Source organism: Onychomys torridus, chromosome 22, assembly GCF_903995425.1.
Source record: "Onychomys torridus chromosome 22, mOncTor1.1, whole genome shotgun sequence".
NCBI classification, from domain to species: Eukaryota; Metazoa; Chordata; class Mammalia; order Rodentia; family Cricetidae; genus Onychomys; species Onychomys torridus.
The window spans coordinates 30,275,088-30,301,914 of NC_050464.1; the positions used below are offsets into that span (position 1 = coordinate 30,275,088).

At 44.3% G+C, this 26,827-nt stretch overlaps 1 protein-coding gene and 1 pseudogene across 5 annotated transcripts in view; one reads left to right on the forward strand and one right to left on the reverse strand.

The window, feature by feature from the left end:
- Nucleotides 1-26,827, forward strand: part of Ift81 (intraflagellar transport 81) — a 69,151-nt gene that overhangs the window by 32,245 nt on the left and 10,079 nt on the right. For 3 of the 5 annotated variants that reach the window (XM_036172060.1, XM_036172058.1, XM_036172062.1), the window contains 6 exons: nt 8,359-8,508; nt 12,127-12,255; nt 13,712-13,801; nt 21,679-21,765; nt 22,906-22,977; nt 23,524-23,609. In XM_036172060.1, the coding sequence (XP_036027953.1) occupies nt 8,359-8,508; nt 12,127-12,255; nt 13,712-13,801; nt 21,679-21,765; nt 22,906-22,977; nt 23,524-23,609 (614 nt within the window). Of the gene's footprint in view, nt 1-5,150; nt 5,295-8,358; nt 8,509-12,126; nt 12,256-13,711; nt 13,802-21,678; nt 21,766-22,905; nt 22,978-23,523; nt 23,610-26,827 lie in introns of those variants that run through there. The other 2 variants (XM_036172061.1, XM_036172063.1) reach the window with 2 other exon arrangements.
- LOC118572563 lies at nt 1,512-3,578 on the reverse strand (annotated as a pseudogene).

A 26,827-nucleotide genomic window follows, 5' to 3' on the forward strand; every position in this document is an offset into this window, starting at 1 on the left:
ACGCATGTGCAAGTCACAGGACAACTTTTAGAAGTTGCTTCTCTCTTGCCTCGTTCTTACACAAGGGTCTCTTGTCTTTGTGCTCCATGCACCAGCATAGCTTGGGGGTCTTCCTGCTGATTCTCCTGTCTCTGTCTCCTGTCACTTTACAGGAACACTAGGATTGCAGATGTGCATGGACACATCTGGCTTTCTGCATGGGTGTTTGGGAATGAACTCAAGTCATCAGGCTTGCATAGCAAGGACTTCCACCTGCTAAGTTGTCTTCCCACCTGTTTAAAATTATTCTTGTAAACAGCTAGTTCAGAGTGACTTTTCTTTAAAATTATTTTCAATATCCTCTTAATTTTTCAATTTTTAAAGATTTATTTATTTTATTTAATGTGTCTAAGTGTTTTGCCTACATATATGTATGTGGAGCACACATATATGCCTGATGCCCTCAGAAGTCAGAAGAGAGCCACAGATGCCCTAGAACCAGATCTGTAGATGGTTGTGAACCACCACATGACTGCTAGGAACCCAGGTCCTCTGCCAGAGCAGCAAGTGCTCTTCACTGCTGAGCTGTCTCTCCAGCCCCTCCATGAATTGTCTCCAGAAACTTTCACAAGCAAAGAACGCTCAGGGGTTTTGGGGGGCTGTTTTGTTCCTGTTGTTTTGTTTTAGAGACAGGGTCTCTGTGCAGCCCTGGCTCTTCTGAAGCTCACTCTGTAGACCAGTCTGGCTTCAGATTCAGAGATCTGCCTGCCTCTGCCTCACCAGTGCAGGTGTAAAGGTATGGGCCACCTGGCCTAGGTTTTGTCTTTCAAACATAACCTATGAATAAAAGTTTCAACTACTGGTTAAATTAAGGTGCTTTATTACCTGGATATAGCGGCACATGCCTTTGATTCCAGCACTCAGGAGGAAGAAGCAGACAGATCTCTGAGTTCAAGGTCAGCCTGATCTATAAAATGAGTTCTAGAACAGCCAAGTCTACACAGAGAAACCTTGTCTCAAAACCCAACGAATCACTAACAGCAAAAGATGCATTTATTTACAGTAATCAACTTAAAAATATCGGCCTTTTCATTTAGGCCCGCGGTGTTCTTGTTTAAACACAGGATCACACTATTGATATTTTGAGCTGTTTGATGATACAGAAGCAAGTAGAAGAGTCATATAACTTTCATTGCCACATTTCCTCCAAAGTTCATCTACTTACCTCCTTGGTCAGTCTGAGCCTTGCAGAATTCAATTCCACTGAAATGTGTCCGCAGTTACTTTAATGAGAACAACTTTAAAGCAAATTTTTTTCTAAGTGCTCACAGACACAGAACAGCAGTGATAATAGTAACTATAGACAGAACAGTGGTGATCAGCCCACCCTCGCCTACTTTCCAGCCCAGAAGTGGAAGGTCATGGTCCAGTGAAGGGGAGGAGAGAGTAGTTTAGAACCCATCAACCAACCTGAGGGAGGAAGGCAGACCCAGATGCACAGATTATATACAGGGACTGGAACTCGGACCAGGGTGTCAGGCCAGACAGGGCATGGGGTCTCATTCGTTTTCTAGCCAGCCATCCTCATAGAAGAATCTGTGAATGACTTCCTTCATGGCTGAGTTGAAGATGAGCTATTCCTGGGTCAGAGGGCCCCAGGTCTCATGTGGCTCACACCTACAATTCCTCAGGGTCCTTTGCCACCATAGTGATGCCACTGGGTGTGTTGCAGGCTTCCCACATCAGTTCAGAGCTGGTCTTGCCACACCGGGGTTCAAGGATCTCTTCCTTGTTTCCCTTCTTGTCCACCGAAGAGAAGAGCTCATCTCTGTCTGCCATATGTTTGTTGTACTTGACCTCCATGTCGGCCTGCTGGGCCTGAATGTGGCCGTCATTCTCGCCTCCCTCGTGGTTCCAAAACAGATAGATCAGGGCCCACTGGGGCTCAGCAGCACTCAGCCTGGGGAGATGGGAGTGCAGCTCACTCTCCTTGTGGATGTGCCTTTCCTCAGTCCTGTTCCGGTGCTGCTGCTGATGCCAAGGAACATAGGGATGTCATCTGCAAAGCTGAGCCACTGCCCCTTGGCCGAGATGTAGGCTCACTGCAGACGGGCAGTGGCCTCATCCTCACTGGGCGCATCCAGCTAGCACTGCCCCAGGAAGAAGTGTGCCTTCACAGACTGCACACTGGCAGTCAGCACATGCCTGTTACGGCTGTTACTGAATCTTCAGGTAGTAGAGGGCCCAGCTGGTAGGGCACACTACCGCTAGTGTGTTGCCGGTAATGCTGCAGCCATAGCAAGCAACTGCTGCTGGGTACTTTCAGTGCCCAGCATTGGCACCTCTATCCTTTTCCTCCTGGCCCAGTTCCCACAGCCTGGAGAAGCAATTCTTATAGAAAGCAAAGACCTTAAGATAGTGTTGAGGAGTATTCAGTACTAAAAGTTATAACGAAGGTGAGAAATAACATACAGGAATCATAGAGTTCCTAGTTTAAAGAAACCATCCAGATAAAACATTCTCGCTCAGCCCTGTCTGTCGCTAGTTCCTGAATGATTTGCAGAGGTGGATTATAGGAAGCAGAGTACACCAGGCCTTGGTTCTCAGTTGCACCTGCCTGTTTAAAAGTTTCTGACTAGAAATATAAAACAAGATATGCTGGGGCTGGAGTGGTGGCTCTGTGGTTAAGAGCACCTGCTCTTCCAGAGGATGTGAGTTCGATTCCCAGCACCCACTTAGCAGCCATAATTCCTGTTCCAGGGGATCAGGTCCCTCTTCTGGCCCACAGACAGTACACATATATATGTGCAACAAACCATTCATGCAAATAAAATTTAAAATTTGTTTTGTTTATTTTTCAAGACAGGGTTTCTCTGTGTAGCCCTGGCTGTCCTAGAACTCATTTTATAGACCAGGCTGGCCTCAAACTCACAGAGATCTGCCTGCCTCTGCCTCCTGAGTGCTGGGATTAAAGGCATTTGCTACCACTACCTGGCACAAATAAAAAAAATTTTTTTAAAGATTTATTTATTTATGCATTTATTTATTTATTTATTCATCCATCCATCCATCCATCCATCTATCTATTTATTTATTTATTTATTTGGGTTTTTCGAGACAGGGTTTCTCTGTCTAGCTTTGCGCTTTTCCTGGAACTCACTCTGTAGACCAGGCTGGCCTTGAACCCTCAGAGATCCGCCTGCCTCTGCCTCCTGAGTGCTGGATTAAAGGCATGCGCCGCTGCCACCTGGCATAAATTTTTTTTTTTTTAAGATTTACTTATTTATTATGTATACAGTGTTCTGCCTGCATGTGTCCCTGCAGGCCAGAAGAGGGCGCTAGATCTCATCACAAGTGATTGTGAGCCACCACGTGGTTGCCGGGAACTGAACTCAAGACCTCTCTGGAAGAGCAGCCAGTGCTCCCAACCTCTGAGCCATCTCTCCAGCCCCACTTTTTTTTTTTTTTTTTTAAGCTGAGGATCGAACCCAGGGCCTTGCGTTTGCTAGGCAAGCGCTCTACCACTGAGCTAAATCCCCAACCCTGAAATTTTAAAGAAAGATTTTTTTTTTAGCCCCTCAATTCGACCCGTTCTTCATTCTTAGAATTCAGCCTGCTGGGCTCACTTGCATAAGTACTCCAAGCACCTCAGTTATGGACGACTCCTCCAACTCTGCAGCTCCCCACTCCACTGTTCCCCTTTGGTCTCTGGCCCCTCTGGCCACGCCCCCAGGGACCACTGTCTTTCCTCTGAACCAGGAAAGGGAGGCTAGTTCTCACCCTGACCTCCTCACGAGTACACGGCAGAGCTTATAGATGCTTCCTGTGTGAGCATACCATTGCTGTGGGAGCTAACAGAGTATGTGCTTGCTTTTTCTTGTGTTTTAGAATGTGTGGTATCCCACACTGCTGATTTTCATTTCTAGTATGGTAACTATCAATAGATAAGATTGTAAGACAAATTACTAAATGGTCTTATTAATAAAAACCTGGAGCCAGATATTAAAACTGAGAGATCAGAGGAATGGGACAAGCCACAGCCAGCCTCACCCCACCAACACCTCAGTCTCCAAAGAGACCTACTTCCTGTATACCCACGTTCATATGCCTTTTTGTCCCGCCATCTCACTTCTCTCCACCCAGCTACATCGCATCCTCTTCCTACCCAGCTCTGTCACTTCCTGTCTGTCTGTACAGACCTCCAGATCTTTATGGTTAACTAGTGTTGGAATTCAAATTGTGTGCTACCACGCGTGGCTCTGTTCCCAGTGTGGCCTTGAACTCACAGAGATCTCATGGATCTCTGCCTCCCAAATGCTAGGTTTAAAGGCATGGGCTACCATTGCCTGACTTCTATGTGTTTTATGGTGGCTGCCTTTTTCCTCTGATCCTCAGATAAGCGTTATTAACGTGCACAATGCATTGGGGAACACAATATATCACCATATAAGAGCTACGTAAAATCTTGAGATCTTTGATAATAATTTTAAGAGGGTTGCTGGGCATGATGGTGCACTTCTGTAATCTCAGTTCTTGGAAGAAGGAGTCAAGAGGATGATGAGTTCAACAGCAGCCTGGGCAAAATAAAAAAGATTACATAAAGGGTATTTGAGAGCAGAAAGTTTGAGAATCCCTGTTCCAGATGCACAAGGCGATAACACAACAGACCATGGACGAAGTGACGCAAAGGCAAGCAGCCTGTTCCGGAAGACCCCTGCAGGTGCTCAAGAGATTGTGAAAAGCCGAGCTTCTAATGGAGACGTGCAGGGTGAAGAGGATGCTTGCCTCACTTTTCAGATCAACTGTAAAAGTATTATAAATAGCCTTCTGCAGAGCACTTTGGCAGAATATCAGAAATGCATGTTCCTTTTGACCATTTCTGGAAAAATACCCTACAGAAATTGTGAAGTGTGTATTTAAGCTAGCATGGCGACACAAGGCTGTAATCCCAGCACTCAGAAGGCAGGAAGATCTGGAATTGCAGGCCAACCTATGTCACATAGCAAGATCTTTGTTTCAAAAAAATAAAGTGTTTGAAGAATCAATGTGTTTGTATTGTTTTGTATGATATCTGAGGGCCCAGAAATAACCTAAAGCCCAAGTGGTAATTAGAAGAAATATGCAGTGGGCTGAAAACGTTGGTGGTGATGTGTTTCTTTCTCCTTACTTAGCCAGGAGCAGTAGAGTACGTAGATGCTAAATGGCCACCTGCTGCTTCTTTGTGTGGAACTGTGACTCATGTGACCCTGGCTGTACCCTTCCCCGGGTAGAATGTACAAGGAATGCCAAATAATAACCAGTTCTTGTATAGTATGGTGAGTAATATGTGGAATTGTTCTTTCTCCAAAGCATTTCTAGCTTTTAGCTTTTAAAAATAGTTGTGGAGCACAGCAAGATGGAGAAGGGAAGTTGGCCTAGATGTTACACAGGAGAGAGAGCAGATGAGCAGGGCTGATTTCATTTCGGGCGCTTTGCCCAGGACACTTTTAATAGAATGTATAGTTAGTTACTCTAGGGATTCTGAGTCAGTTATATCAGGCTTACACATTTATGCTTTAAAAGGGAAATTAGCAACTTATTAGACTAGGTACTTTGCTATGGTTCAGATTTTTTGAGCCACTTTTATAAACCCATCCATTGAAAATTCACTGTGTGGGGGCTGGATTCCAGAGTAGCAAGATTAACTCATTATAGAGAAATACTTGGAGAGCCAGGCATGGTGGTGCATGCTTGTGATCCTAGCCTGGGAAGTGGAGGCAAGAGTATCAGTTCAAGGCCAGTCTTGGCTGCCTTGTGAGTTTGAGGCCAGCCTGGCTACAAGAGACACTGAGACAGTCAGTCTCCCCACTCCCCAGTACATAATTAAACCCGGTATGGTGTCATGTGCCTATAATACCAGCACTCAAGATGCCAAGGCCAAATGTCATGTTCAGGTTCAGTCTAGCCTGGACTGCATAGGGAGACCCTATCTCAAAAATCCATGAAGAGGGACTGGAGAGATGGCTCAGAGGTTAAGAGCACCAACTGTTCTCCCAGAGGTCCTGAGTTCAATTTCCAGCACCCACATGGTGGCTCACAACCATCTGTAATGAGCACCCTCTTCTGCGTACATAATAATCTTTAAAAAAAAAAAAAAAAAAAATCCATGGTCGGGCGGTTGTGGCTCACGCCTTTAATCGGGAGGCAGAAGCAGGCGGATCTCTGTGAGTTCAAGGCCAGCCTGGTCTACAGAGTGAGTTCCAGGAAAGGCACAAAGCTACACAGAGAAACCCTGTCTCAAAAAATAAAAAAGTAAATAAAAATAAAAATAAATCCATGAAGAAAAAGAAGGAAAAGTATTCTGAACTTCTATCATCTATATCTCATTTTCTTAAACTGTGGATGCTAAGTTCATGGGAGTCACAAAAAAATTGACAGCAGCAAAATGTTTTTGAACATGTAATAACCAAAATGAGCTCAAAGTCAGATATATCCAGACACAATGCCTCTGCAATATTTTGGGCAGTGCTGACCCTTGTTGTGTTACAGGACCTCTTTGCAACCTTGTTTGGTACACAAATATACACACTGCACTGCACACACTGTCTCACTGGCTCACATTCGACACCACTGGCCTATTAAGAATGGTAATGTTTTTACTGTCCATAAAAACTTTTCTGCTGTTATAGAAACATAGTATCTGATTATAGAAAACAAAAACTTCATATTTTCCCGCATCGTTCCTCAGTGTGTAAGTATCAAATTAGTTTATCTTTGGATTGGGTTGGATTCCAGTGTTTGGTCTTATAAATGGCTGTGAGTTACAGTCTTGAATTTCATTGAAAAATATTGGTAAATTAACCTTAGCCAAGGATTACGAGAAATTTTTTAATAATTCTGAGACGGCCATAAACATATTACTGACATTTTTTCCTGTGTGTTTATGTAAAGCAACATTCTCAACATTAATGAGTATAAAATAAAAATATTGTGGGGTTGGAGAGATGGCTCAGTAGTTAAGAGCACTTAGCTGTTCTTACAGAGGACATGAGTTCAATTCCCATGGTGGTCACAACCATCTATAACTCCAATTCCAGATGATCCAATGCCCTCTCTAGCCTTCACCAGCAGCAGGCACACACGTGGTACACAGACATCCATGCAGGTGACACAGCCATACACATGAAGTTTTTAAAAAGCGATGTGTAAGTGGTGCATGGTGGCACACCACACACCTTCAGTCCCAGCACTCGGGAGGCAGAGACAGGCAGATCTCTGAGTTCGAGGCCAGCCTGGGCTACAGAGTGAGTTCCAGGACAGCCAGGACTACACAGGAAAACCTGTCTCAAAAAACCAGAAACAAAACAAAACAAAACAGCACTGCTTTCTCTGCAGTTGCTAACGAACTGTCTCATGTTGGGTAATACAGGAGCTTGCTGTTATATGGAAGTGGTTTATGGCAGACGGGGGCCTTAAGATAGGATCTTTCATCGTTATTTATTTAATCAAATGCTGCTTATGGTAGAAAGAATACACAGAAAGGAAGAAATGGTCTATCAGAGGAGTGGGTGTTAGAAGTGTTCCTCTTCAGGAGTTTCCTCATTTGTAAAGTTGTGTTTTGTTTTTGTTTGTTTGTTTTGTTTTTTGATGTTTTGTGTTTTGTTATGTTTTGTTGTTTGGTTTTTTGAGACAGGGTTTCTCTGTGTAGTCTTAGTGCCTATCCTGGATCTCGCTCTGTAGACCAGGCTGGCCTCGAACTCACAGAGATCCGCCTGGCTCTGCCTCCCGAGTGCTGGGATTAAAGGTGTGCGCCACCACTGCCCAATTTATTTGTAAAGTTTTAAGAGAAAAACTTCTATATAAGGATTCAGAATATTTGAGTTCAAAAATGAAGACACACACACACACACACAGAGTTTAATTAAGCAGTTAGTCTTGATGCTGGAGAGATGATTCAGTGATTAAGAGCACTTGTTGCTCTTACAGAGGAACCAGGTTCATAGCTAGGCATGGTGGCACATGCCTGGCTAGCCTGGTCTACATAACAAATTCTAGGACATCCAGGGCTGCATGGAGAGACATTGTCTGAAGAAACAAAGATGAACCAGGGTCAATTCACAGCACCAATGTGGTGGCACACAGCAACAGTCACTGCAGTTTCTCGAGGAGTCTGTTACCCTCTCCTGACTGCTCTGTCTCCTGCCTGCATGTGGTACATACAAACACACATATTAAATGCATAAATATTAAGCAAAAAAACTCTTTATGAGTTTTCTGAGAAAACTTTTCTGAGAAAACTAGGTTATTGTGTATTTGTGATGCATAGACTGCTAAGTAGAGAGGAAAGGCTTTCTAATAAAATGAATTTATTTATAATGCTTGGGTACTTTTTTTTTGCAGTTCAAGAGATACGTCAGTAAACTTCGAAGCAAGAGTACAGTTTTCAAAAAGAAGCATCAGATAATAGCTGAATTTAAAGCTGAATTTGGTCTCTTGCAAAGGACAGAAGAACTTCTTAAGCAACGTCAGGAAAGCATTCAGCATCAACTGGTAATACTGCTTTATCTTGGCTGCTAAAAATACAAATGTCAGGAGGTTTATGGCTTGTAACTTTATGCTGAGGTCATTGTTTTTACTTGAAAATCATATAATTATTAATTTTCTTTGACTAATTACAGAGATGTCATATAAGCTGATTCATTTATTTTTTTAATGCAGTAGTAAGCACTGCCTTTTAAAAATATGTGTGCTAACTTTGGGGTTATTAATAGATGTTGGAAGCCCAAGTTGGTTTTTCTTTTGGTTAGCTAGTTAATATGAGTAAAATTATCATTCCAAGAGAGTGACTGTAAAACATTATCTATCATGGCCTACACATGAACTTCCAAGGAGCTTTGGAAAGAAATACCCAGGGAAGGCAGCATGGGGAAGTTTGCCTGCGGCCTTGCCCTTACGTTTGGGCTGTGGTTGGCAGGTGAGAGTCGAAGCTTTGCTGCTGGGCTCCTCTGAATGCCAGCTCCCTGCAGTTCTCTTGCGTGACACTTTCCCTCCTCCGTGCCCATGGGGAAGCTATTTCATCAGGCTGCTGCTGGGACCGAGCAATGCTGGCAGAGGTCAAGGGCATTTCACACGTCCTTGACGGTATGAACTTTTCTGCTTCGTGATGATTTGCATAGTCTGCTTCCCGAGAACTTAGGACTGTTTTTTTACCAGGAACCAAACATGGATCCCAACAGCACTAGCTTCAAGATTGACAGTAGTGGTTGCATTATTGTTGAGATTGTTTCCTAATTTCCACTTGATTCCCTTGGCCTTGACTTCAGTCAAACATCTGGGGATGTTTCAGGTTCCTCCCGTGCTCTGGACGTTTAATTCCACGGTGTCTGTCCCGGTCCTCAGTGTTTCTCTTCCCTTTACCTGACTCCACTCACGCCTATGGTAGACTTCGTCACCATTCCCCATGGCCATTTCTATTGATATTACATGTGTCTGTTTGTCATGTTTGTTCATATGTGTGCATGTGTCATGGCACGTGTGGAAGTCAGAGGACAACCTCTGGGAGTCTGTTTTCTCCTTTCACCACGTGGGTCCCAGGGATCAGACTTGTCAGGCTTTGCAGCAGGTCCACTTACCCTGAGCCAGCTCATCAGCCCCTTTTTATTCTTACTGATTGTGTGTCTCACTTTTTCTTTTCTTTTCTTTTTTCATTCCCTATTATTTTTCTCATAGCGAGTCACTTTGTATTGTTGATTGTTTTGTGTTTTGCTGCCTTCTTTTATTTTTTTAGATTTATTGTACTTTTTTAAGTGTATAAGTCTTTATCCTGTATATATGTATGTGTACCAGGTGTGTACCTGGTATCCACAGAGTTCAGAAGAGATAATCAGATCCCCTGGAACTAGAGTTACAAATGGTTGTGAGCTGCCATGTGGGTGCTGGAGACCAAACCTGGGTCCTCTATAAGAGCAGCAAATGCTTTTAACTGCTGAGCCATCTTTCCAGGCCTGTTTTGCTACCTTTCTTTATTTAGCTGTAGTTTTTATTGGCTGTCAGGCTCCACGTGTTTATATTTTCATGGCCCTGGCTGTAATTTTCCTTCCAAAGGAGGTGGGTTTTTGTCTTTGTTTTTGTTTTTTATTTCTTTGTGAAACAGCTCTGGCTGTCCTTAAACTCACTTCATAGACCAGACTTGCTTCAAAGTCACAGAAATGCACCTGCCTCTGCCTCCCAAGTGCTGGCATATGTCACCACTGCCTGGCGGGACTGAATTTTCTTCTCCCTTTCAGATCTCTTTAATCCAGTTGAGGGATGTTATTAGAGCTGCTATTTTTCTGGTTTTCATTATCGTAAGGATACAGTCCTTATGCCTCCATCAGGGACTTTACTCCTTGGAATTGGTTGTTACTGCTGGGCCCAGATCTGACTGTGAGGTTACACCTGTACTTCTAAGATGCAGCCCTTCTGAGGCATTAGCTGGAAGACGGGGCATTTACCAGCGCCCTATATGTTGACAAGTCTTGAGTTGCTACCTCTGTCTCCCTAGTATGACAAAAATGTTGAAGTCTGTGTCCACACCCTAAACAATCATATCCAGTTTCTGAATATCTTCCTCTGTTGTGCACAGCTTAGGGTTTTGATTTTGCCTATAGACTAAATTGTGTACAGAATTGTAAGCTCATTCTCTGTGAGTCCTTCTTCTCTTTTATGTCTAGTCCTGTTGGCAGCCCAGAAATCCAACCCTTTGGAATTTATTTATTTTTGTTTTTGTTTTTTGAGACAGGGTTTCTCCCTGTAGTTTTGGTGCCTGTCCTGGATCTTACTCTGTAGACCAGGCTGGTCTCGAATTCACAGAGATCCTCCTGGCTCTGCCTCCTGAGTGCTGGGAACAAAGGTGTGTGCCACCACCACCTGTTTGGAATATTCTCCAGTTTTCTATTTTTCTTTGAGATGGGGTCTTCTGTGTAGACTAGGCTGCCCTAAAACTCACTGTGTAGTCCCAGCTGGCCTTGAACTCCTGTTCCTCCTGCCTCAGTCTTCTGAGTTCTGGAACTACAGTCATGTGCCACCATGCCTGGCTTCCAATAAGGTTCCGTTTTTTGTTTTTTCAAGACAGGGTTTCTCTGTGTAGCTTTGGAGCCTGTCCTGGATCTCACCCTGTAGACCAGGCTGGCCTCGAACTCACAGAGATCTGCCGGATGCTGGCATCAAAGGTGTGCGCCACCACTTCCCCGCCTTCCAATAAGGTTTTAAAACTTACCATGCCACAGAAACTTCTCACAGGTACCTTCGAGAAGCTTTTAGCATTATTTCATGTAGCTGAGCATTCCTTCTTCCCTTTAGCATTTTTCTGCAGGACTAGGGAGATGACTCAGTCAAGTGCACCAGTCTAAGCCTGTGATCCTGGCACCAGGGGTCAGAGACAAGCCATCGCTGGGGCTCACTGGCAAGTCAGTCTAGCCAAATTGCTGAGCTCCAGGTTCCGTGAGAAACACTGTCTCAAAATTCTATGGGGGACACTTGGGGTCAGCCTCTGGTCTCCATACATATGCAACCTCACATTCGTGTGCACATACAACACACTTTTCCTCTCATCTTCCGGGATGTTACCCTCTCCTGTTTTCTTCCAAACTAGCATTGCTACTCCAGAGCCGGGGCCCCACTTCCTTACTTCCTCATAACTTTATCAGATGTCATACACTTTCTAGCAACCTTATGATTTAAGTTTCCAAATCTGTTGTCACACTGAATACGGTCTACTTACTTATCTCTGTAATGTGTATTTATTTCCATTAAAATAAGCTTTTTGAGGGGAGAGCCCCTCTCCTCTTTGGTTTACTGCTCTCCACTGGTGCCTGGAACTGTGCTCAAAAAAGCTAGCATAGCAGAAGTGCCAGGTTAGGGAACGAATACAACTTGTCACTTAGGGATGCATGCGTCCCCCAAATACTTACTGAGTACACCATGCAGTTCAGGTTCTACACTAAGAATATAGCATTATTTGAGAGTCTGAAATTAGATAGACTTCCTGTGCTTCTGAAGATGGCGTGGCAACTGTGAATGTAGGTTTAGAGTGAATAAAGACATGTTTCTGGATGAAATAATAAGTGAGGTAAGTGCAGATTGTCTGTTAGGAATCCACACACATTTACGATTCGCAACTTTTCACAGCGAACTATTGAAGAGAAGAAGGGTGTATCTGGATACAGTTACACCCAAGAAGAGCTAGAAAGGGTGTCGGCCCTCAAGAGTGAGGTTGATGAGATGAAAGGCCGAACCCTGGACGACATGTCTGAAATGGTAATGGCACCTCTGTCTTGTTTATTTTATTGACTTATATGGTTAGAAGGCATTTTTTAAATATCTAATCTTCATTTAAACATTTAAATATTAATCTTTGTACAGTGTTTACTTTATACTCTTTTGCCACATGCTTGCACGGCTCCAGGGGCTCAGCTAACTGGGGCAGAGAGAGTGAAGACAGACATACAGACATGCATGCAGAAAGGGGACAGGTGGTCTGAGCTCATGGATAGGGCAGCCGCAGCCCCCACACCACGCTTAGCTGTTTACTAGATGCCGCTGAACCAGGGGGTGGGTTGAGCTAATAGGAGCAGTCTCTGTGGGCCGCAGTCTTCAGACGTAAACAGCTGCAGAGAGGAAGCCGTGGAGGACATGATCTGCACACACCGGCAACTTTCTCACTTAGACCAGAGGAAGGTTTGGTCCTTCCCTGGGACTCAGGTGTCAGTCCTTGGCTCATGTCAACAACACACATTTATTCAAGACTTCACTCTCTTCCTGCATTCTTTCATCTATTTTTTTTTAAATCAGTCTCTTGAATTTTTCCATTGCAATATGATTGTTCAACTTAAAACAGTGTATACCGTGTATCTTAATATAGCATTAGAGAAGTATTTATGGTAAAAAAAAAAAATAAGTACTAGAATTACTTCATCTTTGTGTGTGCCCTCAGTGTTCCAGATTCAGGGCTGCTGTCCTCCAAATGCACCAGGACATTTTCATCAGGCATCATAATTTTGACATCTTTCATTATTGGTAAATGGTTGCTGCCCCAAACTCAGAGACTACTGTGGGTATTATCCTAGAACTTTCTGGTTTTGCCCAAATCTGGTTCCTAAGAAAAGATTAGTATTTAGTATAGAGTAGGCCTTCAGGACCCCTGCTCTTAATTCGGGTTAAGTATATTAGAACTTACCTCTTCATATTTATGTGTATTTTACATGACTTCCTGGGGTGCATGTGTCTTAACAGACTGTATCACTATAGTGGCATACAGGTAACTTTGTAGTTTCTTATGCAGTCAGTGTTAGATTACAAACATTTCCTCCTCATGCTTTGCAATTGTGATCATTGACATTTGGAACCAGTAAGTGGCATTTCACCATGCTAAGAAGTTAACATCTACTAGCCGGGCATAGTAGCACATACCTTTAGTTCCAAGCAGAGGCAAGAGGAGCTCTCTGAGTTCGAGGCCAGCCTGGTCTACATAGTGAGTTCTAGGAGCTACATGGTGACACCCTGTCTCCTGCCCCCCCCCCCCCCCACCGCCACCGCAAAAAGAAAACAAACAAAAAAGCAAGAAAAGAGAAATTAACATTTGTTAATCCCTTCCCTGTTGTTGGCACTGAGGTGATTGACAGGTTTTATTTTTTAACTGCAATAGTATTTTTATATATGTAGCTTTTTTTTTTTTTCAGTTTTGTAAATGTCATGTTTTTGTTTTAAACGACAGGTTAAAAAACTGAATTCCCTGGTTTCAGAAAAGAAGTCAGCTCTGGCCCCAGTTATAAAAGAACTCCGGCAGCTGAGAGAGAAATGCCAGGTAAGGCTGACTCTGGGATGTTTAGCTCTGTCTTGTTCAGATGGAGTAGGGGGCTCCAAGTATTTTATTGGAAGAAAATGGAAAGGAAATGATTGTTCCTGTGTTGCTATGACCTAGGCCGGTGCACCGTGGCCTACAAAGGTTTCACTGAATGGATGCTACCTGCTTTGTCTTCAATTAATGAGGGTGGGGAGGAGGAGGAGGGGTTCAAAAGGAAATACAAACAGCAGCCAGGAGGAAATTGTCTTTCAAATCATTTGCCTTTGAGAGCTCTAAGTATTAAGGCCAGTTCTCTGTGGCCAGGTAAAGGCAGCACGTCTCTAAAGTCAGCCGTAGATGGGCCAGCTTACTGTCCTGGCAGGCGTGGGGAGGCAGATTAAAGATGGGCTGTCAGGAGGTAAGTGCCCTCCACAGTGGGACCTGGCAGCCTCTGCCATTTGGCATTAGCAATTACTCCCTCATCATTCGCTGTAGTAATGGTAAGTTTGAGTGTGAGCCATCTTGCCTGTGCCTGAGGATGGAACTAGAAAACCAGCTCTACGTGAACACCATCTGTCAGCGTCAGCCCCGGGAGTGGAAAATCACAGAGACTTTGGAGTCAGTCAGTCAGACAGAATTTCCTTCTTGTAGAAAATGCCAAGCAGTCTGAGATAGGTTTAGTAGCTTATCAGATAGACAAATGGCAGATGAAAGTAGGGGTCTGTCTGGTTTTTTTGTTTTGTTTTGTTTTTTAGACATGGTCTTTCTCTTCTGTCATGTAGTATTTGTGTAGCCCTGGCTGTCCTAGAGCTCTATGTAGCCCAGGCTGGCCTCAGATTCACAGAGGTCCATATGCCTCTGTCTCCCAAGTGCTGGGATTAAAGACGTGCACCGCCATGTCCGGCCTAAGTTGTCTTATTTCAGTGTGTCATTGCACACTGGTACCATCAGAGGGGAGATGAAGGAGTCCCTGCTGTCTAGGGTTTATGCTGTAAGTGATATGGTACCAGCACGTAAAGAAATTCAAGCAAGATAAAGGAAAAGAATATTACATGTATATATATTGTGGAGCCGGTCAAGAGACTCTAAGAAAGTTTTGAATCAGAGAAGCTATAGGAGCATTAGCATTGGGGACTTATGGGTAGCAATGGTAAATTTGATATTAACAGTATTTGTTAAGTAGTCGCTATGTACCTTGTACTCTGACATTTCTCATTTGGGCCTTACAACAGCCCAAAGAGTCAGGGGCTTCTTTTATGGGAAGGAAGGAAGGAAGGAAGGAAGGAAGGAAGGAAGGAAGGAAGGAAGGAAGGAAAGGGGGAGGAAGGAAGGAAGGAAGGGAGGGAGGGAGGGAGGGAGGGAGGCAGGCATAGAGACTAGGGACTTGTCTAAGATTGTGTAGTGGCAAATGGTGAGCAAGTGTCTGTGTTACACTAACTACACTATACTGGTAATGTAATGTGACCCCTGAATCTTTTAGGGATCTCCTTCTATTTCTGCCACCCGTGGACCTCTCACAGCCATTTCTTTTGTCCGTCTCATGGTCCCCCATCCTTTTGTGGGGGGCTAGTTATGCCTTGTAGCCTCAGCTTCCGCTACCCATTGTCCATGTCTCACTGTATGGCCTTTCTGCTTCTGTTATGCCAAAATCTTCACTACTAACTTCCCTGTTTTCCTTGATTGTATTTGTGTGTTTGACAGTGCTAGAGTTGGAACCCAGGGCCGTTCACATGCCAGACAAGCATTCTTTGGCCTCCTGTTAAGCCATGCCCTAGCCTTCCAAAAGGGTTTTTTGTTTTTTACTTTTATGGTGTTACCAATGGAATCCAGCGTTGCATACATGCTAGGTAAAGCATTGTATCTGTGAGCCATGTCCCCAACTCCTAAAAACCATTGTTTAAATTCAGTTTTTTGTTGTTGTTTGAGAGAGGGTCTGACTATTGCCCAGAACAGCTAAGAGAATCAATCCCTCAACCTTTTAAGCCATGCCTTTTTATTTTGTTTTGTTTCAATTTGTTTTAACTTAAGATCTTACTATGCAGTCCAGGCCTAGAAATCACTCTGTAGAGCAGGCTGGCCTTGAGCTCAAAGTCAAGGTGCCTCAGTCCCCAGGTGGCTAGGATTAAGTGTGTGCCATCAGGGATGGAGAGATGGCTTAGAAGTTAAGAGCACCAACTGTTCTTCCAGAGGTCCTGAGTTCAATTCCCAGCACCCACATGGTGGCTCACAACCATCTGTAATGAGATCTGGCACCTTCTTCGGTATACTTAATAAATAAATAAATCTTAAAAAAAAAAGTGTGTGCCATCATGTCATGCCTGGTGACACTATCGTATGTTTAAAGACCAAGAGTATTTTTGTTTGTTTGTTTTGTTCTTTGAGACAGGGTTTATCTGTAGCTTTGGAGCCTGTCTTGGAACTCGAATTGTAGACCAGGCTGGCCTTGAACTCACAGAGATCCGCCTGCCTCTGCCTCCCAAGTGCTAGGATTACAGGTGTGTGCCACTACCGCTCCAGCGAGTATTTTAAAATATTGTGAACTTTTAACTTTAATGGGCTACCCTCAAGTATTTAGAGAATTTTACAATTAACTATTACACTTAGAATGCATTCTAAAATTGAATATTACGGGGCTGGAGAGATGGCTCAGAGGTTAAGAGCACTGGCTGCTCTTCCAGAGGTCCTGAGTTCAATTCCCAGCACCCACATGGTGGCTCATCTGTAATGAGATCTGGTGCCCTCTTCTGTATACATAATAAATAAATAAATCTTTAAATAAATAAATAAAATTGAATATTACAACTATCTAAAATCAAGTATATCATCAACTCAAGATTTACAATTTATCTAAATTTTTATAATCATCTGTAACTAGAACAGCTGTTAGGATTCTGTACGTGCGCAGCTCAGGGCCTGGCATCATGTGTCTTACATCATCAGCACACGCTGCATGGTCACGTAATCCCCGCCTTAAAATGCCGGACACAGACCCCCAACCCCCTTCTTTCTGTTTCCTCTCTGCTCTGCTCCCTGCTTCCTTCCCCGCCAGGCCTGGCTCCTATCTCCCATCCCCTCTTATTTCTAATAGAATTCTTTATAACTCTAGTAGTCGTGGCCCATGATTTTTCCACGGTAACCAGCGCCAACAACCAGCGCCTATCAAACCGCGTCTTGAAAAGTTTATTTTCTTAGAGGCAATTGGATAGCTGTGTAATTAAATGAAATAATTGCGTGTAATTGCTAATATATCGGTTTAAAGTATACAAGCTGATAATTTAGTTTTCTTGAAATACTTTTTACTGATTCGTTGCTTTTTTTTTTTTTTTTTTTTTTGGTTTTTCAAGACAGAATTTCTCTGTAGCTTTGGGGCCTGTCCTGGACTAGCTCTGTAGCCCAGGCTGGCCTCGAACTCAGAGAGATCCACCTGCCTCTGCCTCCCCAGTACTGGGATTACAGGCGTGTGCCACCACCACCACCCGGCGATTCATTGCTTTTTTTCTCTTAAAAGTAAAGCTATGCCGGGCAGTGGTGGCGCACGCCTGTAATCCCAGTACTGGGGAGGCAGAGGCAGGTGGATCTCTCTGAGTTCGAGGCCAGCCTGGGCTACAGAGCGAGTTCCAGGACAGGCTCCAAAACTACACAGAGAAACCCTGTCTGGAAAAAAAAAGTAAAGCTAAGCTGAATGTGGTGGAGCTAGAAGGATCAGAAGTCCAAGGTCATCCTTGGTTATAGCTACATCTTGAGCTGGAAGCCATCCTGGGCTCCAGAAGAACCTGCCTCAAAAAACTACAAAACCCCAAAACTATTCAAAAGTTCAAGCTGCACAGACTTGTTTAAGGGAAAGAAAATGGAGTAGGGATGCAGAGCTCAGTTGGTAGCGTGCTTGCCTGGCCTGCACAGAACCCTAGCTTTAATCCTCAGCACCGAATGGCTTGAGGTAGGATGGGGTGGAATGGAATTGAGGTCATCTTGCACCACAGATGCTGCTGCTATAGAGGGTAGCCACGCCCCTCTGCTGCTGTGTCTCCATCCCAGGCCTAAAGCTTGGCCTTGTATCCCATCTAGTTCCTTCACTAAGCTGCTAAATCCCTGGTACACAGAAGCCCTGTTACCTTGTAGTAAGGCCTTATCTCTCGGCACAGACTTCTCCCCTTTTAAAGTTGTGACTGTGTGTTCTAGCTTGTGGTTTTCTTTTAGCCATTGTGTGTCTACCTATATTAATCACTCGTTTCCTTAGATAGCATCTATTAACTCCCAACTTGGAAAGTGAGGAAACTGGTCTGGTTTGATTTGGTTTGGTCTTACTAACTTCTTCCCACCATTTTTAACTTCTTTGCCTCCTCTGGCAGCAGAGTTTTGTTAGTATAGTGTTGTCTTTCTCAGTGTTTGCCTGTGTGCTTTGATTATGTTACACTGTTGTAGCTGGGAGAGACATCCCTTGACATTCGCCCACTTGCTCCTAGCAACGTGTTTTTAAAAACAAGAAAATTGCCAGGTAGTGGAGGTGTACACCTTTAATCCCAGCACTCAGGAACAGAGGCAGGCGGATCTGAGTTCAACCCCAGCCTAGTCTAGAGAGCAAGTTTGGTGCCAGCCAGGGCTACACAGAGAAACCCTGTCTTGAAAAACAAAAACCACTACCACCACCACCACCAAGATAATAAACTCCATGTGAGGTGTGTTTACCACACCTAAAAAACTGTTTACAAAATCAAACAAACAAAAATTCTTTCCTGGTGAGCTATGTCTGCCCTTTATGGTTTCTGAGGTTACTCTTGGCGCTTTTTGCCTGGGGTTGTTTTGCTCATGAAGCAGGTGAGCCAGGTTGCTCTGGTGCATCCTTTTACTTCTCAATCAGCTTTCTGTGCCCTTGTGATGTCCTTTATGTCTCCTGCGCACAGAGAGCTGTGCTTTGTGTGGCTGTGCTGCCCTGCATTTGCTCAGACCGCGGATGTCTGGACTTTTCCTTTTGTGTATCCTGCGTCCCGTGCTGGTTCTTTGCTTAAGTTCTTCCTGTCCCCCTTCCGTTCCAGGAGCCGATTTTTCGTCCTTTATTTCCTTCCTTTCTGTTCTCTTCTGTCTTCTACGTTGCTTATAATTTCCTCTTTTTCACACTTATTCTTGACTTAATAAACACTAAGTTTAAGAAACATCATTTACCAATACACAGATTTTTTTTTTTTAGAATAATTTAACACCCCCAGTCCTCCCCAGACACACAGGTGGTAGTGTCCTCTGGCATTTTATTTTATTCTCATCTCTCCATCTCTGAGAGTAGCTATCATGGGGTTTTTGGTTTTTGGTTTTTTAAAGATTTATTTATTTATTATGTATACAGCATGTATGTCTGCAGGCCAGAAGAGGGCGCCAGATCTCATTACAGATGGTTGTGAGCCACCATGTGGGTGCTGGGAATTGAACTCAGAACCTCTGGAAGAGCAGCCAGTGCTCTTAACCACTGAGCCACCTCTGCAGCCCCTACCATGGGGTTTTTACTGTCTTAATTCCTACTTTATAGACCATGTCTGGTTTAGATTCACCTCAGGGTTGGTTACCAGTGCTCACCATTGCTCCCAATATTTCACACCTTCCTTTCAAGCAGTCATGCTTCCTGAAGGTCATTCATTTGTTCATTCGTTCGTTTGTTCGTTTGTATGGGGGCACATAAAGGCTAGAAGAGGGCATTAGATGCCCTGGAGCTGAAGTTAAAAGAGGTTGTGGGCCTCCTGACATGGGTGCCGGCAACCAAACTCAAGTCCTCTGGTTGCGAGCCTAGCCTTTTTATTTTATTATGTGTATGTGTGTGCACACTAATGTCTGTCTCTCTTATTGTGTGAAACAGAGTATGACTCTTTGACTCACCCTCCTCCTCTCTCAGCCTCCTAAAAGCCAGGATTGCAGGCATGTGCCACCACGCCCCATGGATTGTGTATCTCTTGAATGCTGGCAGCAGATGGCAGTCATTCGGTTATTTGGTCTAATGTTTTAGAATTGTCATAAGCTGGGAGCTGGTTTGGGGCTAATATCTCAGCTTGGCAAGTTGTTAGCCCATGTAGGTGGAGAAACCTAAACCTCTAGTCAGCCTGAGTTCAGGCACCCGTGGAAGTCATGCTGTGTCTTGATTGATTTGGATTTCAAATTCACAGATTTAAAAAAAAAAAAAAAAAAAAAAAAAAAGCTGTCATCAGCCAGTCATTGTGATACAGGTCTTTAATCTCAGCACTCCAGAAGCAGAGGCAGGCAGGCAGATCTGAGTTTGAGACCAGACTGGTCTACATAGTAAGTTTACGTTCCAGACCAGCCAGAACTACATAGTATTACCCTGTTTGTTTGTTTGTTTGTTTTTAAAGGAGGCTTTCTCATCAACTGTAGCAAGCTCATCTTATTGAGAAGCTGTTGAAGTACACACAGCTGCTGCCCTTTTTCCTACTTAAGGGACAGATGATTGTTACACAAATTTATTTTGTGGTGTGTGTGCGTGTGTGTGTGTATGTGTGTGTGTGTGTGTGTGTACATGCATGGGAGTTGGAGGACAACTTGTGGGAGTCAGTCGTCCCCCCATGGGTCCCAGGGGTTGAATCTGGAGGTCAGGCCTGTCACCAAGTGCTGGGACCCACTGAGCCATCTCACTGGCCTCCTCCCTTAGCTCACTTTAGTACACACAGGTCCTCTCAGTCCTTCTGCTGTTGTAGTTACCCAAGCCCTATGGAGTCCACACAACAGAGACAGGCGTGCCACACGACTCCTCCACGGTGGTGCTCACTCGTTTCCAAGAACCATACGATGTGAAACCAAGGTCATTTTCAGGCTGATTTTGACCCTTACTCTTTAACCCCCGACCTTTTGGAAGTTCCCACATTGAGATCATCTTGGGTCTGCTCTGGGGTCCTCAGTTCCAGTTCCTCACCCTCGTGTTCCCAGTGGTTTCTTCTACCCTGTGAATATTACTATCCCTTTGCTGTCCAGACTTATTTCCAAAGAGAGACACTGTCTGTCTCTTGTTTCTAGTTCAGCAATTCAGTTCATCTCTGGGTTTTGGCAAGCATTTACAGATACTTAGCATCCCTGTGTATTTGCAGCAGATTTTTAGATTATCTCCCTCAAAATGTGTGACTACATTTGGAAACTCCTAAAGGAGCCTGAGCTCACTCTAATCTGCCCTTTATAGCAGTATAGTCTTTTTGGGTCCTCTCTGAGCATCATGTGGAAGTAACAGTCAGTACCTCCTTCAGGATATTGTTGTAAGGTTTCATTATTGTCCAGGGCCCAGTTCCTGTGCCCTAATAGGGTTCAGAAAGTTCTATCATGCTCTCATGTACATCTTCATCCTCTTCTCTGGATATTCTCAGACACACTCTGATATGGACTGCTCATACATTCCTGAATTTTCCTTCCACTTTGCTTCCAATCCTTAACAGATGGTATTCCTTTTTTTTGTTTTGTTTTGTTTTTAAAGCATTTCCTTCCCCTTGCTCACCCTTCCCTACCCATTCTTACTAATCTCTCCTTCTCAGTGTAGATATTAGTTTCTCCAGGAAGTCGGCCCCACTGATCGCCAAGCCTGGGAGTCCTATGTGCTTCTCTCCAGGCTGCGTCTGTCCACGGAAGCTCTTAGAACTTGCGTGCTCTGAGCATTACTGAGGGGAATGCTCTCTGTTCACTGTTGTACCCCAGCTCCTGAGCAAGGGCCTGGCACACAGATGAGTACATGGCGGCTATTATTCTTATCAGCACCTCCATCTGTCATAATTCTCAAATGTCCGATTGTTGTATAAATAACTCGTCAGTATGCCAAGGTGCTTAGAGTCCAGTTACAAGACTGACAAGGCCGTGCATTGTTTCGGAGCCACATTTTATGCGTTTGTTTTTCACTTGGTCATTTGCCCTTTTCAAACCAGGAACTAACCCAGGAGTGTGATGAGAAGAAAGCCCAGTATGATAGCTGCGCAGCAGGCCTTGAAAGCAATCGGTCCAAATTAGAACAGGTAAGAAGGGCGTTTTTATTTCAACACTTCAGCAAAAGCTGCCCATGTGAGACATTCTCACTCCCTCAGTTCTTACATTCTTTATCATCATCTCCTAGCCTGCCTCCAAACCATCAGCAATCTTGATTCCTTTAAACTTTATATCCATACACTGAGTTTTTCTGTCTGTACCACCTACCACCGAAGCCCAAGGTCCATATTCTCTTGCCCCGACTCTGTAGTAACCATCTATTCGATGCTCTTGTCGTCCTACATTTGATCTCCTAGAGCAGACAAAGAAACTAGTTTCAAATATAGGCCCCCCTCCGTTGACTTCCCACTGCACTAGAGTGAAAGGTAACCTCCAGATTCTGTTGTGCGGGGCTCCGCCTGCCTTGTCAAGGTCATACCCGTGCCCTGCGGTCCTCCTAGTCTGGCACTCCAGACTGGCCAAGCTAGGTTCCACCTCCAGGCTTTTGTGTGAACTCTTCTCTCTCCAGGGACACTCTGTCTTCTCTCCCCTTCTCTTTTCATCACATAGATCTCGCCTGAAAGTCGTCGCCTCCTCAAAGACTTTTCTTTCCTTTTTTTTAAGATTTATTTGTTCATGTTTATGAGTGCTTTGTCTTCATGCACACCAGGAGGAATCTGATCCCACTACAGATGGTTGTGAGCCACAATGTGGCCACTGGGATTTGAACTCAGAACCTCTGAAAGAGCAGTCAAGTGCTCTTAACTGCTGAGCCATCTCTCCAGCCCCTCAAAGACTTTTCTGATCACTTTCCCTAGCGTTTCCCATCTCCTCACCAGCCTGGTACACCTTACTGTGCCATGGGCCCCACATAACACCTGGACTCACTGGAAATATCCTTCATTCCTATTTCCTTGTTTAGGAGAGCAAGGACCTGACTGATTTCCTCAGTGCTGTGTCCCTAGCTCTTAGCAGAGTGTTGATCACAGTAGAGCTTAGTGACTGAGTATCTGTACCTGCAGGTTAGAAAGTGTTGGAGTAGTCTGGGACCGGTGGTACCCACACTGATACTGTAGCCGAGCTTGTGCTGGGAGAGGATTCTGATGCGCACTCTTCTGTTGTGCATGTAAAGCCAGTCTCTCTTCTCTCCTTTCAGTAATCTGTTGCCCGTTTAACACTCTGTATCGTAGGAAGTGCGAGCACTCCGTGAAGAATGTATTCAGGAGGAAAGTAAATACCATTATACGAACTGTGTGATTAAGGTAAGACAAAGAATGTGCATCAGAAGCCTTCCTGAAAATTTTAAATATAGTTATTTGTCTGTCTGTTGTTCTTGGTTTTGTTGTTGTTTTCTGGTTTTTCGAGACAGGGTTTCTCTGTGTAGCTTTGCGCCTTTCCTGGAACTCGCTTTGGAGACCAGGCTGGCCTCGAACTCACAGAGATCCGCCTGGCTCTGCCTCCCGAGTGCTGGGATTAAAGGTGTGCGCCACCACCGCCTGGCTCTGCCTCTGCTTTCTAAGGGCTGGGATCAAAGACATGCATCACCAGGCCTGACTAAAACTTACTCCATTGGTTGATGGACTGATTGATTGTGTCTGTGTGTGCCGTGACTGCCATGTGCCCGGGTGCATCTGTGGAGGTCAGAGAACAACCTCCAGGACTGGCTTCTCTCCTCCAACTGTGTTGGTCCTGGTGATGGAACTCGGGTTGTTAGACTTTGTGGCAGGTACCTTTACCTGCTGAGCCATTTGGTAGGCCCTGAGATCCCCCAGCAGTAAAGACTTCCTGAAGCCTGTCTTTGCATTTAGAACCTGGAAGTTCAGCTGCGTCGAGCAACTGACGAGATGAAGGCGTATGTCTCTTCTGATCAACAAGAAAAAAGGAAAGCAATCAGGCAAGTCATTTTTATGTTTATACTAACTTATTCAATGTTTTCACCTGTAGAAGGTTATAAATAAGATAGAAACATACAGAGCATTTCAGCTATCACATGCTAAGCTACCACTGTAGACTGAGCCTTAGGCGGTTCTAGCCCTCCTAATGGGGTAAGAATACATATAATTGTATTGCTTGCTTGCTTTTTTTTTCATGTAGTAAATATAAATATTTATTTGTTTGTTTGTTTGTTTATTTATCATGGGTTGGGGATTTAGCTCAGTGGTAGAGCACTTGCCTAGCAAGTCCAAGGCCCTGGGTTTGATCCTCAGCTCAAAAAAAAAAAAAAGTTGTGGATTCTGGTATTTGAACTAGGTCCTGCTGCTCATAAAATATAAAGTTTACACTTTAGCCACCTCTAAGCATGCAATTAGTGTACTGATTACATTTGCAGTGCCGAGCCATCACAGTTATCTGGGTGCAAACCCTTTCCAAGTCCATTCATCGTTTTTTTTAACCCCACACCCACCTCCGAGAACACGTGCACTTGTCTGCTCTTTATTAGCATTAAGATTTTAGTGTTGTCTCTTTAAGCACACGTGGCTGGGACTCTGGGCATCTGCTTGTTAATTGTGCAGTGTGACGACCGCCTTTTAGCTGGAAACCATGTGACTGCAGCACTGCCAGCCTTTGAAATGAGAACGGGGTGTAGATACTGCTTAGTCCTTAAATGGTGACTTTGTAGTCTCAACTTGTGGCCCACTATAATGAATCAACACTTGCCTTCAAATACATTTATAGCTAAATTGCAAGTTGTAATAAAATGCAGTAATAGAAGATAAGCCTTCTTTGCCCATCATCACAGTTCAGATGTTTTCTTTTTACTGTCCAGGAAGAAGACAAAAAGGTAGGGGTCACATTTGACGCTGCAGAGGGTATTTTGAGTGTCTCTGCATTGGTGTTACCGGAAGGAGCCGAGGAAGTAGTCTGTAGCAGTCTTTGTAGTACACAAGGCAAGCCAGAGCAGAGCTCCCCTATGAAGAGAGTGATTTTAATACTAGCTCTCACATATTAAACGATAAAAGTCTTTATTCAGGTCCTTTCAAAGAGTGTAAACTTTGCTCTTATGGTCTATATTGTCGGTGGTAAGAAATGAGAATAGTTGATTTGTTCTTGAAAATTAGACGTTTTAGAAATTTAATTCACTTCTTCAAGGTTATCAGTCTAAAAAGGAAGAAAGAAATAATTGCTTCTGAATTGTTAAATGTCCGATCATTTTCTGACAGGGAGTGTGTACTTCATCACTAAAAAAATCAATGTGGGGCCAGCAGGGTGGATTCCTGGGTAAGGGTGCTTAGTGCCGACCCTGATGACCTGGGTTTAACCCCCAGAACCCACATAGCAAAAGAAGAGGACCGAGTCCCACAAGTTGTTCTCTGACCTCCACACACGTGCTGTGGCACAGGTGTTTGAATGCGCATACACATACAAAATAAATAAGTGTAAAATATTTCTTATTTAAAACAAAATCATTAGAGTTGTGGAGGAGGCTCCATGAGTGAGGTGCTCACTGTACAAGCATGAGGAACTGAATGTGAGTCTCCAGCACCCACATAAAGAACAGATACAGTTGCTTAGGCAGTGATGGTGCATACCTTTAATACCAGCACTTGGGAGGCACAGGCAGGCAGATCTGTGAGTTCAAGGCCAGCCTGGTTTACAGAGTGAGCTCCAGAATAGTCAGGGCTACACAGAGAAACCCTGTCTCAAAAAACCACAACCTAGTCAGGTGGTGGTGGTGCACGCCTTTAATCCCAGCACTCGGGAGGCAGAGCCAGGTGGATCTCTGTGAGTTCGAGGCCAGCCTGGTCTACAGAGTGAGATCCAGGACAGCCAGGGGTATACAGAGAAACCCTGTCTCAAACAAAACAAAACAAAAAACCCACAAAGAACAGATATGGTGGCGTGTGCCTATAACCCCAGCAGTGGGTCTCAGAGACAGATGTTTGGCATGGGGCTCACTGGCCAATCTATCCAAACACACAGTCTGGGTTCAGTGAGAGAGACTGCTTTAGCATAAGGAAGGGAAGCAAGTGAAAAAGGAGGAAATCCACCTCTGGCTTCTCCACACCCCGCGTGGCTGAGTGCCCCTGCATGTGTACGTAGACAGTCTTATAGACTGTCATCTTCCCTAGGTGTTTAATGGAAAAGCACTGGCCGTGACTACACTGGTCCCTTCAAATGCTATAGAGAGGGACCAGCAAAATGACTGGGAGGGAGGAGGTGCTTGCCACCAAGCCTGACAACCCCACAGTGTGGACGATGATGACACACTCCTGCAGCTGTCCACTGGTGCACGTGTGCAGCTAGGAGTGGACATGTATACACAAAGACATTCGAAAATTGTAATGAAAAAATAATTCTGAAAAAATAGTGTTGGTTACATTTTAAATTCATGGATAAATGTTTTAAAATATTACTACAGAGACAAAAACTTATTGTCATTCCATTTTCAATATTCTGGTTCTTTTTAATTAGCCCCAAGGTTTAAGAAATAGCCTGGGTTTGTTGTTGTTGTTGTTGTTTTTAACTCCACCCCCCACTGCCATCTCACCAGGGCACTGGGTACAACCTAGAGGCTGTCCATGCCAGGTTGGGGCTAACACACTACTATAATAAGCCTGTTGGTTTCCTAAGAAAATTTATGTAAATGAGAATGCTAATACAATTTGGACAAGTCTCAGACCTAAGATACTAGTGAATTAGTGAATTCTTTTTTTTTGGTTTTTCAAGTCAGGGTTTTTCTGTATCTTTGCGCCTTTCCTGGATCTCACTCTGTAGCCCAGGCTGGCCTCAAACTCACAAAGATCCGCCTGCCTCTGCTTCCCCAGTACTGGGATTAAAGGCGTGCGCCACCACCGCCTGGCGTGAATTAGTGAATGTTTAAAGCCATCGGAGCTGTAACCATACTTTGCCCCACCCTGAGACAGGGTTTCTCTGTGTAGCCCTGACTGTCCTGGAACTCACTTTGTAGACCAGGCTGGCCTTGAACTCAGAGATCCACCTGCCTCTGCCTCCCAAGAGCTGAGATTAAAAGTATGTCCCACTGGGGGTGGGGTGGGGTGGCACACACCTTTAATCCCATCGTACATTCTTCTTGGGTTACTATGGCATCTAACTCATCCTGGCAGTCCTTTGGGGAATGTGGAAAGCAAGCAGTTGGACCTTGTGTTTCAT